The 13,069-nt window shown below is 40.2% G+C and overlaps 1 protein-coding gene across 3 annotated transcripts in view; it reads left to right on the plus strand.

Moving 5' to 3' along the window:
• LOC124129002 (C2H2 finger domain transcription factor mtfA-like) overlaps positions 1-12,716 on the plus strand; it is a 108,067-nt gene extending 95,351 nt beyond the window's left edge. The window contains exon 2 of one of the 3 annotated variants that reach the window (XM_046492502.2): positions 5,094-5,557. In XM_046492502.2, the coding sequence (XP_046348458.1) occupies positions 5,094-5,509 (416 nt within the window). In that variant the 3' untranslated portion in view covers positions 5,510-5,557. Of the gene's footprint in view, positions 1-3,055; positions 3,436-5,093; positions 5,558-12,420 lie in introns of those variants that run through there. The other 2 variants (XM_046492580.2, XM_046492800.2) reach the window with 2 other exon arrangements.
• The last annotated feature ends 353 nt before the right edge of the window (positions 12,717-13,069 follow it).

Below are 13,069 nucleotides of genomic sequence, written 5' to 3' on the forward strand. Positions count from 1 at the left end.
TTGACAACGAAAAGAAACACCTATTAAATAAATGCCATACTTTCACTCGTTAAAAGTCCCGTTTGTTGTAGTTCGACAAAATTATATTTCATCAAAGCTAGGCCTAACGGAGCATCTAAAGTCGGAAAATGTTTCAACCTCGCGTTACAATTTCCAAGAAATTCCATTTCCAAGAAACATGTGCCATATATGGAAGTGTTTCTACGATTTAACAATGAAACAAGCCTGGTTCTCGTTGTTGACCTGTCTGACATCGAAATGTATTAATCCCATTGGTTGACTGGCGTAGCTGTATGCATATTACATTGTCAGTCTGCTAACAAAATATTAGCCAATCAAATACCGTAACATGATCACATGATTACATTCGCGTGAAACTTGACCCAGTTCAATTTGGGTGCTCTACTTGTCCACGGGCATGCTAGAAAACGTATATTACACGCCCGACATCTAAACCTTACTTGGCACGGGCGTCGGGCAATGGTATTTTTCAACCCCTGTGACCTGCATCACTTCGGGCTTTCCTCCCATATTAAGCTGACACGCCGCGATATAACTGGAATACTGTTAAAAGTGGCGTTAAACCCAACACACTCACTCACTCACTCAACAGTGTGAAGTACAATTATTTTTTCACGAATTTTCAGGACAATTGATGTTTTGTTTATAAAATTCCAGTCAAATAGATGAAAATATTTAGTTGTAAAATTCCAATCGTACCGTTATGTGTTGCTGTAGCGGATATGGCTGGAATATTGATACACTCACAATATGTGTTGCAATTCTCTCTTCACAATACAATACTACTGGTAATCAGGATACCCTCTTTGCAATACAGTGTGAATCGGGATGTACCTCACACTATTATATGAATCGTGATACACCGCACAATAATATATGAATCGTGATGTACCGCACAATAGTATATGAATCGTGATGTACCTCACAATACTATATGAATCGTGATGTACCTCACAATAGTATATGAATCGTGATGCAACTCACAATAATATATGAATCGTGATACACCTCACAATACAATAGAATCGTGATCGTGATGTACCTCACAATAGTATATGAATCGTGATGCAACTCACAATAATATATGAATCGTGATACACCTTACAATATTATATGAATCTTGATGCACCTCACAATATTTTATGAATCGTGATGTACCTGACAATAATATAAAGGTCGAGGCAGGGAAGCCTTGTGGTTAAAGCGTTTGCTCATCACGCCAAACACCTAACTTCAATTTCCAACATTTCCGGTCCCCCCTCCGTGATATTACGGGAATACTGATAAAAGCGGTGTAAAAACATCATTCTCAATACTGTGTGAATCACGATGCACCTCACAATACTGTGTGAATCTGGTTGCATGATTCACAATACTGTGTCAATTATTATATTTAATGTGTTGTAAGAGGATACTCATCTAACAATACTATATGTAACAATCTTCATCCCCGCCTCCGTGGTGTAGTGGATAGAGTATCTGCCAAAAAGCAGGTTGGTGGTTCAATCCTCTGGCCGCATCATACCAAAAGACATCAAAAGATGGTACTTGTTATTACCTTGAACAGGGGAAAAACAAGAACTGGTCGGCTCGGAGTCTGTATACTGTGTCTGAGTATGGTACCATGTTAAACTGTGGCAAGGTTTCTCGGTGGGCTAGCACTATAAAACCGACATTAGTCCGGAGCAGTACAAGCAGGCACAAACACACGCACGCACACACGCACGCACGCACACACACACACACGCACGCACGCACGCACGCACACACACGCACACAGACACACACACACACACACACATGCACGTCGATGTGTAAGTGCAATAAACTTAAATGCGTCGTTACGTCCCACTTCACGAAATAATTGCCCAGTGACATACTTAAAAAAATATATTAATTTTTAGCCTTACATGATACATAGAATTCTTCATTAACGTTTTTAACACAGGAATAATAGCTCCATTCTGGTAACCAGATCTGTACATCATGCAATGAATGTGTCACCATATTAATTTTGCGTGTCGACACCAAGCCTAAAATATGAAATTTATGCACATAGCCCAACCTTTTAATCTTACAAAACACCGTATCATTACTAAAAAAAAAACTGAGTTAAGTAATATTTGGTTGATATTCAACAGCCATTATTGATCCCAACTTTTAACACGCTGTGTGTAGACTGAAGGGCTGAGAGGTCCCTGTACCCTATTAGTGTTGTGACAAGACGGGAACTGGATGGACACAGCGGTTACAGATGAATAGCAGCTTAGTGCGACGGGTTTTTTTAGTCATCTTGTATGGTGTCAAACCTGAACATGTGCGAATAGGTCTGAGTATGTTGACAATGAGATTAACACAACATGCTGTTTACTTATGTCACACTGACTGGATGCGTTTTTTTGAAACTGGTAAAATGAACGACTATTAAAAACAATGAAAAAAGCAAGAGTGAAGGTGATGGAAAAAGTTACCCAGAGCCCAGTGGTTTAGTCCATACACATACAAACTATTATTACAAAGCATGACAAGTAACAATTAATGTGGGTATAAAATGGTTCTTTCCAGATGTAACTGAACTGCACTCTTGGAAATTGAAAATTAGCTCTTATTATATGTATGATCCCTCAATAATACCAAGTGAGCTTAAGGGGAATGTCATGAAAAATTGACACCGCTAAGGAGGGGATCGCCAACATTTATGAAATCTATAAAGGGGGAGGGGAGAGACACAGTTTTATTTTCCATAAATCTTTCAAGAATAAGTTTCAACATTATTTTGTGACTGGTCATCAATGGACAATCCTACCCCTGGCAAGGACGGTCTTTAGGTCCCTCTGCCACCCATAGGAAGGGGTGGACATGTATTAAGTAACCAGTCCCTAAGTGCATACTGCAATAAATTTGTTTTGTTTTTTTTGTATTTGGATGATTTCTATCAATACCCCTACTATATAAGTGAAGGTAAAACGATGCTTTGCTAAATCAACAATGACCTAAAGCCTGTCATCTACCCTGAATCTTTTGCTACTTCCAGATTATGGACTTCTTGAAACATATGACAAGCCATGTGGACTTAAGGACACGCGTGACGGCACTTATGGACAATCCTACCCCTGGCAAGGACGGCCTTCGGGTCCCTCTGCCACCCCACTTTCTGGTACCATCCGTAGTTTTGGAGCTGCGCTTGTGGGAGAGCAACAGTTCCCAAGCGACTCCCAGTTTCCTTGTGACGTGTGCGGTAAAGTGTTTTCACAGTCTCGGTACAGAAAGCGCCATCTGGAGGTGACCCATTACAAGCTGACCTACCCCTGCGTGTGTGGCAAGGTGTACAAGTACGTCAGTGCACTCCAGAGACATCAGAGGGCGTGCAGCATCGCACATGCAACATTTTCTCAGTGATTTCTCCTGCTCGATGACAGCCTGGTGAATACCTATCTCGTCTTTTGTTTCAATGAATCAAACCTCGATGTTTCTTCAGATATCTGCTTAAATAGATTTTGAGTTTTCATTGTAAATATTATCAGTGGAGTGAGTGAGTGAGTGAGTATGGTTTTACGCCACTGTTAGTAATATCCCTGCAATATCACAGCGCGGAACATCAGAAATGGGTTTCACACATTGTACCCATGGAAATTGAACCGGGTATTCGGTGTGATGAGCAAACACTTTAACCACTAGGCTACACACCTATCCCATTCTCAGTTGAAGAGGAATTCAATGACATCCAATGAATTTTCTTCTCTAATTCCCTAGGGGTGGCCCAGTCGTCTAAGGCGCCGCGATTCGCTGTGCAGAGTTGCGTCCCTTGGGTACGCCAGAAACCTTGGGCACGTTCGAATCCCGGTTCGCCCCGATTATTTTTCTAGGTTTGTCAGCACCATACCCGTGCTCGTGGGTTTCACCAAAGTGGTAAACGTCTGAGACCTGCATCACTTCGGGCTTTCCTCCCACATTAAGCTGACACACCATGATATAACTGGAATAATGTTAAAAGCGGCGTTAAACCCAACTCACTCACTCACTCTAATTCCCTCACAATATAAGTACAACTTAATCTATTTGGGACTGTCTGTATCAGGGGTTACATAGCCAACATTATCAATGAAGAGACATTATGAGAAATGCCTGTTATAAACTGGCAGGCAAATAAAGTACACACTTGAAAATTGGATTTGACCAAATAATTACAAACAAAACGTTACTAGGCAGAAAACAGTTCCTGAAAAACTGCAAACTTTAGGTCCAAAACACAACTCTGATTCTCCTTAACCGTATCACATACATCACCATGGAATAACCATTTCTTGTTTGTTTCATCTATTGGCGCCATTAAACATGGGTGTATACTTTCCTTTGCCAGGCTGTTGATAATTATATATAAAACTTCATATTTTTGCCTCAGACAATATCGATGGGAATTTAAACATGCCGATAGTATTTTCGATAGTATGCATAACAATCGATAGTTTTAATAGTTGTAATTAGTTATGAATAAACATAAATTATGCAAATTTCAAACCTGTTGGTGAGCAAGGATAATGATTTAGATTAGAGTTACTTCCCTTTGGGAGAAAAATGGCCGTAATGTTAGTTTACAACTATCCCAATATTGTTAGGGAAGAACTATTTTTCAGGGCATAATCATTTGCAGAAGCCCGACAAAGGAGGGCAGTTGACCAGGTCGTTATTATTGCATAGATGATCGTATGTGAAGCTATTCCCCAACATGAACAAAACAACAAACAGAAGTATAAGCTTGATGGCTGTAAGAAGCAAAACTCACAGTGGAGGTCCTTCTATTTACTAAGAGCAACGTCATAGAACATAACACTGGATGACGCCACATACGAAAAGTGTGACGCCAATGACAGCACTTAACAATAGAATAGAAAGCAGCCTATCGATGGGGAAATGCGAGCTGCTACCAAGTTACACTAGCCCGCAGATTTCTGATAAGATGTGGGCATATTTATGATAATTTATTCATTTTAGAATTAATGCAATAGAATCGCAATAGTGAAAATAGCCCCATTCGTAACCCCTAATTACAACATTATCTTTACTACTTTCAGATATTCTTGTTGAACAAAGCCGAGGGGTGGAGAGAAAACAAGCAAGATACTCTCATTTGACTCACCGCATGGCACCCCCTCCTCTCCATGCGGCATTCCTTCTTCCCCAGGAAGGTGGAGATGAGGACAGTCTTGATGCAGGCTGCTGGGGAGGTCCTGAACTCTCTCCAGGAGGTCCTCCTGCAGATGCTCATGGAGGTCCTGATGATCTTGGGCAGTCTTCACTTCACAGGAAGAGGTGGATGTGCCCACATTGTGGGAGGGAGTTCACTGCTAAACAGGTCATGCTGGTGCACATAGATGCTATCCATAACAATGTGACACTGCCTTGTGTGTGTGGGAAGACGTACAGGTATCCATTTGCCCTCAGGAGACATAAGAAGAATTGTCCATTGCATTTACAGTCACTGGTGTGATGTTTGGAAGTGGTTCTTTAGCCCTTTATTATCACCACATTTGCTGCCTTTTTGAAAGGAGTAGAATTTCCAAGAATTTTTTTGTAGGCATTTTAACTTTGAAAATTTCATACATTTTTTTTTTTGCAAACAGACAATGAGTGAAGTCAAAGAGCTATTCATCAAAACTGATTGATCATAAGTATTCACAATCATATCAAATTTGTACAGGGTTATAATTTGTTTTTGTTTACAGTTTTTTAAAGCTTTTTACTTTCCATTTCAGTATAACGTGTACAATGCTATGCTGCCTTTTTGAAAGGAGTAGAATTTCAAAGAATGTTTTTGTACACATTTTAACTTTAAAAATTTCATACATTTTTATTTTTTTTGCAAACAGACAATGAGTGAAGTCAAAGGGCTATTCATCAAAACTGATTGATCATAAGTATTCACAATCATATCAAATTTGTACCGGGTTATAATTTGTTTTTTGTTTACAGTTTTTTTAAAGCTTTTTACTCTCCATTTCAGTATAACGTGTACGATACTATATAAACAGTACATATTACCATACGGGGCGGTGTGGTAGCCTAGTGGTTAAAGCGTTCGCTCGTCACGCCGAAGATGGCATGGTGTCCCCTGCCATGATATTGATGGAATATTGCTAAAAGCGGCGTAAAACAACACTCATGTGTTACCATACAACACCTGGTTCATTTCAAATCCATATATCAGGAAAATTGATACTTTCTTTTAGTTTTATATCGTCATTGTTACAGGGGCGGTCGGGTAGCCCAGTGGTTAAAGCGTTCGCTCGCCACGCCGAGGACCCGGGATCGATTCCCGACATGGGTACAATGTGTGAAGCCCATTTCTGGTGCCCCCCGCTGTGATATTGCTAAAAACGGCGTAAAACCATACTCACTCACTCAATGTTACATAATTCTAAAATTTGTAATAACAATTACAGAATAGTCGTACTTACTTTATGTTTTGAATTGGGAATGTGGATGTAATATTTATATTTTTGTATCATTCATGAAAAATGTTCCCGATTTTCCAAAACACATTTCCATGGTTAACACATATCAAATGATTTCAGTTTTATATTTAATATAAAAATTAGTTTTGAATATGCAAGCCACATTCCATAAAAAATGTAATGTGTTTGATTTCATTATGACATTATGATATGTATTCTGTTGTATGTTCTTTTCCTGTGTTCATGATAGGGGGGTGGGGGCGTGGAGTACAAACTGCATATATAAGTGCACTAGCCAGGTATGCACAAAACATCAATGCCAGAGAATAACCATCAAGAAAAAAATACTTTATGGATAACATCTGGTTTATTGGTTATTATCGGATAATCGAGACTGGTTATTCTTAGTTTGATTGGCATTCCAGAAGTAGGAAAATAATTCAGAAAAGGGTACTACTTTACAATAACAACCTCTGGTTTATTGCATACAGCGACGTTTCCATGTAGATTATCACCCCAGCTTGATAACTGTCCGTTTACATACGTTCCTCTCGGAAACGGGGCAACGAGTGGCCCAGTCGCCTAAGGCGCCGCAATTCGCTGTGCAGAGTTGCGTCCCTTGGACACACCAGAAATATGTGATTGTGGGTTCGAATCCCGGTTCGCCCCGATTATGTTTCTAGGTTTGTCAGCACCATACCCGTGCTCGTGGATTTCACCGAAGTGGCAAACGTCTGAGACCTGCATCACTTCTACTTTCTTTTGCCCCTCAAAATGTAGTTATATGTACGTCCGAGGCCCAAAATGAAATACGATATATATGTACTGTTCTTAAGGACATCTCTGAAGAAAAATAGTTAGAGTGAAAGGATTGCTCGTATTCAAAAATAGAAATTATTATCTCCTGGCCATGTCATACCTTAGACGTTAAAAGATGGTTGTTTTGACACCATGCAAGGTACTCGGCTTTAGCGGATAAAACAAGGACTGGTTGGCTTCGAGTCAGTATACTGTGTCTGAGAGGTGCAGCTTGTTTCGTCTACAGTCAGTTCAGCTTCAGTAGTTGTGGTAGGGTGTGGTGATTCGACTACACTCTGTTAACGCCACCCCTCAGTTGATAATGGGTAGGTCCAAGCATCATAATTCTAGGGGACACAGCTGGCCCAGTCGTCTTAGGCGCCGCGATTCGCTGTGCAGAGTTGCGTCACTTGGACACGCCAGAAACCTATGATTGTGGGTTCCAATCCCGGTTCGCCCCGATTATGTTTCTAGCTTTGTCAGCACCATACCCGTGCTCGCGGGTTTCACCGAAGTGGTAAACGTCTGAGACCTGCATCACTTCGGGGTTTCCTCCCACATTATGCTGACACGCCGTGATATAACTGGTATACTGTTAAAAGCGGCGTTACACCCAACTCACTCACTCACTCACTCCATGATACTAGGGAATAACCTGAATACAATATAAACTTAGTGGTCTCTTACATGTGTTTCTGTTGTTTCAGTACAACTACTGATTATGTCGAACACGTGGCTTACTAATAACAACAAAAAGGATAATTAGGAACGTCTGATTGATGAAACCCTCATATATAATGTAATGCTTATTCTTTTTTTATTACTGGACTGTTTTACACAATTTATGACTTGCTGACCTTTTTCGCTCACAACTGACGTCATCACCGATTATTAGTGATCCATTCATATTATTTTCACCGATATTTTGACTTTTACGCCCAGTGGAATCTGATATTGTTGTCTGGCATTGACGTTTTATGTTGACATAATATACGATATATTTCGCAACCATGCCATGAACAGACTAGGCTGAATAGGATTATGTGAACGGTTGTTGAAGATCCGGGATAGAACAGGTCTTCAGCAACCCATGCTTGTCGTAAAAGGCGACTATGCTTGTCGTAGGTGGCGACTAACGGGATCGGGTGGTCAGGCTGGCTGACTTGGTTGATGCATGTCATCGGTCCCAATTACGTTGATCGATGGTCATGATATCAATCACTAGATTGTCTGGTCCAGACTCGATTGTTTACAGACCGCCGTCATGTAGCTGGAATATTGCTGAATGCGGCGTTAAACAACAAACAAACAAACAGTCACTTACGAACTGTGACTGATACAAATTGGCTATCAGTGTGTAGCATCACCACCAATACAGCAATAAACTTGGTCTAATGTAGTCATGGTATGGCTTATGAACTGCTGTTTTCAGAAGTATACAAGTCAGTATTATTACCCATAGGGTTAGAAATAAACAAGTTCTTAAAAACCGTATGTGCACAAATGAAATATCACTTCACTTTGACCAGGGTATTGTTGACGTCATTCGGTTTTTGTTATATTACCCTTGAAAAGATTGTTGACGTCATTTGACAATTGTGGTCTTCTGAGAAAGCGGTCGTGATCAGTGCACTTTTCTAATGGTGAGCTCAAAAGAATTAAGAAATAATGAGTAATAAAGACATTATTTAGCTCGCACGTGTGTCATACTCACTCGCTCTCGAGAAATACAAGAATTCTGACACTCGTTTCGTGAAATCAGTATGACGCACATGCTTGTATAATAATCACTATTTATGCAAGGTCACAAATTGATGTGAGAGACTTAATATCGTCTAATATCGTCCAATTCTTCAAAATATGGTTCACGACTAAGAAAGAAAAATGTTTTGTCAAATGTACATGTTTGTCATAATTCTATCTCGCTGTTTATATGTGACAGGAAGCATGTCCGACAACCAATGGTGACTTGTGACCGGTTCTAACCTTGATGTGATCAGGTCTTTTATTGGGGTATACATTTGGACATATCATTTTCTACACTCACTGATCATGCTCCCCGTTGACATAAAATATTTGTCAAATTTTGTAATGATACAGTAAAATATGCCATCACATGTTGATAAAATTGTGAAAATGGTTTTATGCTATTTGTGTCTTCAGCAAATTAATGGGTGGTACGGGTGGCCCAGTCGTCTAAGGAGCCGCGATTCTCTGTGCAGAGTTGCGTCCCTTGGGTACGCCAGAAACCTATGATTGTGGGTTCGAATCCCGGTTCGCCCCGATTATGTTTGTAGGTTTGTCAGCACCATACCCGTGCTCGTGGGTTTCACCGAAGTGGTAAACGTCTGAGACCTGCATCACTTCGGGCTTTCCTCCCACATTAAGCTGACACTCAGCAAATTAATGTAAGATATTATGGACAACTACCTCACCACAGTTGTCCAGTTGTAATAACCTGTTCGTACATATGATTTTTTATTACTGAGAAAGACTATTGCCTGACTGTGAAATATATGTCTCTTTGTAGTTATATCATAATTTCGTTGTTGTTTGGGGATTTTTTCATGGAAAAGTCACGATACATGTATTACACATATTTTATACATCAATAAAATATCAGATTTCCTTTGCTTTGGTTTCTCACTTACATAGGGGGGCACTGGCGCCTCGATTCGCCGTGCAGTGTTGCGTCCCTTGGGCACGCCAGAAACCTATGATTGTGGGTTCGAATCCCGGTTCGCCCCGATTATGTTTCTAGGTTTGTCATCACCATACCCGTGCTCGTGGGTTTCACCGAAGTGGTAAACGTCTGAGACCTGCATCACTTCGGGCTTTCCTCCCACATTAAGCTGACACGCCATGATATAACGGGAATACTGTTAATAGCGGCGTTAAACCCAACTCACTCAGTTGCATAGAGAACAGACTTCAAGTGCGTAAATTGAACAGCTCCATCTCATCTTAAGGATTTTGTCCATGTGTACCAGCCATCTGGGAAACCTGTGGTCTGGTGGACCTCAATTTGTCATTCCCGCATGGACACTTAAATCCTTTAATGCAGTTACTGCTGCACAGAAGTGGAATACTCCTCAGAACAGCCCCTGCACTTGATATTTTCAAGTCAGGACTTGCCAATGCATCAGAACGGTGGAAGTACTGGTCCCCTAACTCTAGTGGACATATGAATGGGTGTCGTTTGTGCTCTGAGCGCGGTTCGTTGCGTGGAAGTTAGCGCATGGTAGTAATTCCTCTACTTGTTATTATACAGATTTTATTTGCTTTTCTTTCTCAATGTTGTGTGTCACACTGCAATGATACAAAGTTGTTTCTACAAGACCAGACTGGATTCCATCATTGAAAAGCGTAGTCAAACAGTAGTTATAATTGTTAACAATTTCAAGAATACTACACCCTATTACACCAATGCCATAAATTCTGTGTTTTGGCTGTCATCACACTATCAAATCTTCAGATTTTTAGCAGAAGTCCTTTCCGTAAACAGTTGTACAGGACATAGTATCCTGCTGCCTAATGCTCTTTCCTGTACAACTATTTAGGGATAGTTGACACTGATGAGGACTTCATTTGAAATTCTGATGGCAGATATAATGACTTATCTGATTATCCCCACGAAATGTTATGTAGTTTACTTCTGAGTGTACAAATCGCTACTTATGAAGAAAGTTGTTCTTGCGTCAAAAAGGCGAACAGAAAAAAAGTAGTCAAAATTGTCAAAATTGTTGGGCGATTTTATTAGTGTAACTTAAAGCAGAAGTACACTGTCAAACAATCATTATTGTTGGTGTTTCGAACAAAAAACATAACATTAGTCCAGACTAGTACAAACAGCCCCACACACATGAATGCATATTTCTATAAAAGTGCAATAATATTGAACGCGAGTAAGTGAGTGGGTTTTTCAGCTGCCTTTTCAGACCCGTGAAGATCCGGGGTAGAATAGCTCTTCAGCAACCCATGCTTGCCGTAAAAGGCGACAATGCTTGTCGTATTAAGAGGCGACTAACGGGATCGGGTGGTAAGGCTCGCTGACTTGGTTGATGAATGTCATTGTATCTCAATTGGGTGGATCGATGCTCATGATGTCAATCACTGGATTGTCTGGTCCAAACTCAAATATTTATTCCAGTTTGGCGTTAAACAACAAACAAACAAAAAAACTGCCTTATCAGTTCTTTAGCCCGACCAAAAATGCATACTACAAATAGTTGACTGTGCTATTCATTTACTGAGCTTCTGAAGACTATCTACATGATAGAAATGTGTTTCCGTGTATTTGCATATCATCAACCCCCATTGGTGTGGGACAGTGCTCATTATATCCATCACTTGTTTGTTAGGTCAAGACTCGTTTAAGTACAACCCTCCGTCATAGACCAGACATATTGTTGAATGTGGCAACAAATAAAAACAAATCATGTGTGCCACGGGTCACCCATACAGAGACATGTGTATGTGAGTCCCTTGGAATTTAATTGTACCAAGATGAAAATACTTTTGTTCATTAAAAAATGTTTGTCAAGTATTCATCAAATCAATTTTCTCAGTGTCACTCAATGGTCAAACTTGGAAAGATGAAACTACAAGTGAATCAGTTTTAGGTTTCCCTGAGATGACCATTATGAAATTAGTGATTGTAAATAAACCAATCTGGACCAGACAATCCAGTGATTGATGATGTTGTCATGAGCATCGACCTCGTAATTGGGATCAGTGACATGCATCAACCAAGTCAGCGAGCCTGACCACCTGATCCCGTTAGTCGCCTCTTACGACAAGCAAAGTTGCCTTTTACGGCAAGCATGGGTTGCTGAAGACCTATTCTACCACCGATCTTCACGGGGACACACTGAGGTAGATAAAAAGCAGTTGCAATTTGCCCCCTTCCTTATCTTTAAGATCGAACCTAGTTTCAATGTCTGAATTTATTTTGTGAATTATACTGACAGTGTGTATATATACACGCTCTTATTCCTATTTTCAATGTGTTTGTCCAGTTTACGTTGTGAATCCTTAGTTTCATCCGTCAAATAATATAAATCACATCTAACATTGCATCTAACATTGCATCTAACATTGCATCTAACTCGTTTCTTTATTAATAGTTTCTTTGTTCTCTTTCGTTTAGGTCAAGTTCATGACAGAAGAGATATTGCCGGAACACTTGACCTGACGTATGACCTTATCCCTGGTATATTTGGAGCTGATCGTCCAATGAGAGCAGTGGAGTGCCGTCAGTGCGGGAAGATGTTTGCCAGTGCCAAGACGCTGAGCTGTCACAAGACTGCGGTGCATGACAGGAAGGGATATGCGTGTGTTTGTGGAAAGGTTTACACCTACCCCTCAGGGCTGTGCACACACAAGAGGACATGTCCAGTGTATAATGCTCATCACACTCAACTGGGATAACAAAACATTTTCTGTAAAGTGGAGTCTGTTTTCAGATGAATTTTCATGAAAAAAGGGTTCAGTAAAGAAATGGATTTCTTATGTCACCAATTTATGTACGACTCCACAATGTTAAGGACCCCCTCCCTTATTTCATGCCATGACAGATTAACTGTAGATATATGAAACATAGATATAGGAAAGAATCGGGCAGTCCTTACCTTAACCTAAGTAGTATTAATACATTGGAGAAATAAAGTTGAATACTAGCTATTGATAATGCATACAAATGTTTTCAGTGTTAAAAAATAATTGAGTGCAAACCGTCCCCTAAATGAGGTTATGTTATGGTTCTTTTTCTTTCCGTTCAAGTCTCTTCAGGCTCCTCT

Source organism: Haliotis rufescens, unplaced genomic scaffold (assembly GCF_023055435.1).
Source record: "Haliotis rufescens isolate VD_foot unplaced genomic scaffold, xgHalRufe1.0.p SCAF_9, whole genome shotgun sequence".
Lineage (NCBI taxonomy): Eukaryota > Metazoa > Mollusca > Gastropoda > Lepetellida > Haliotidae > Haliotis > Haliotis rufescens.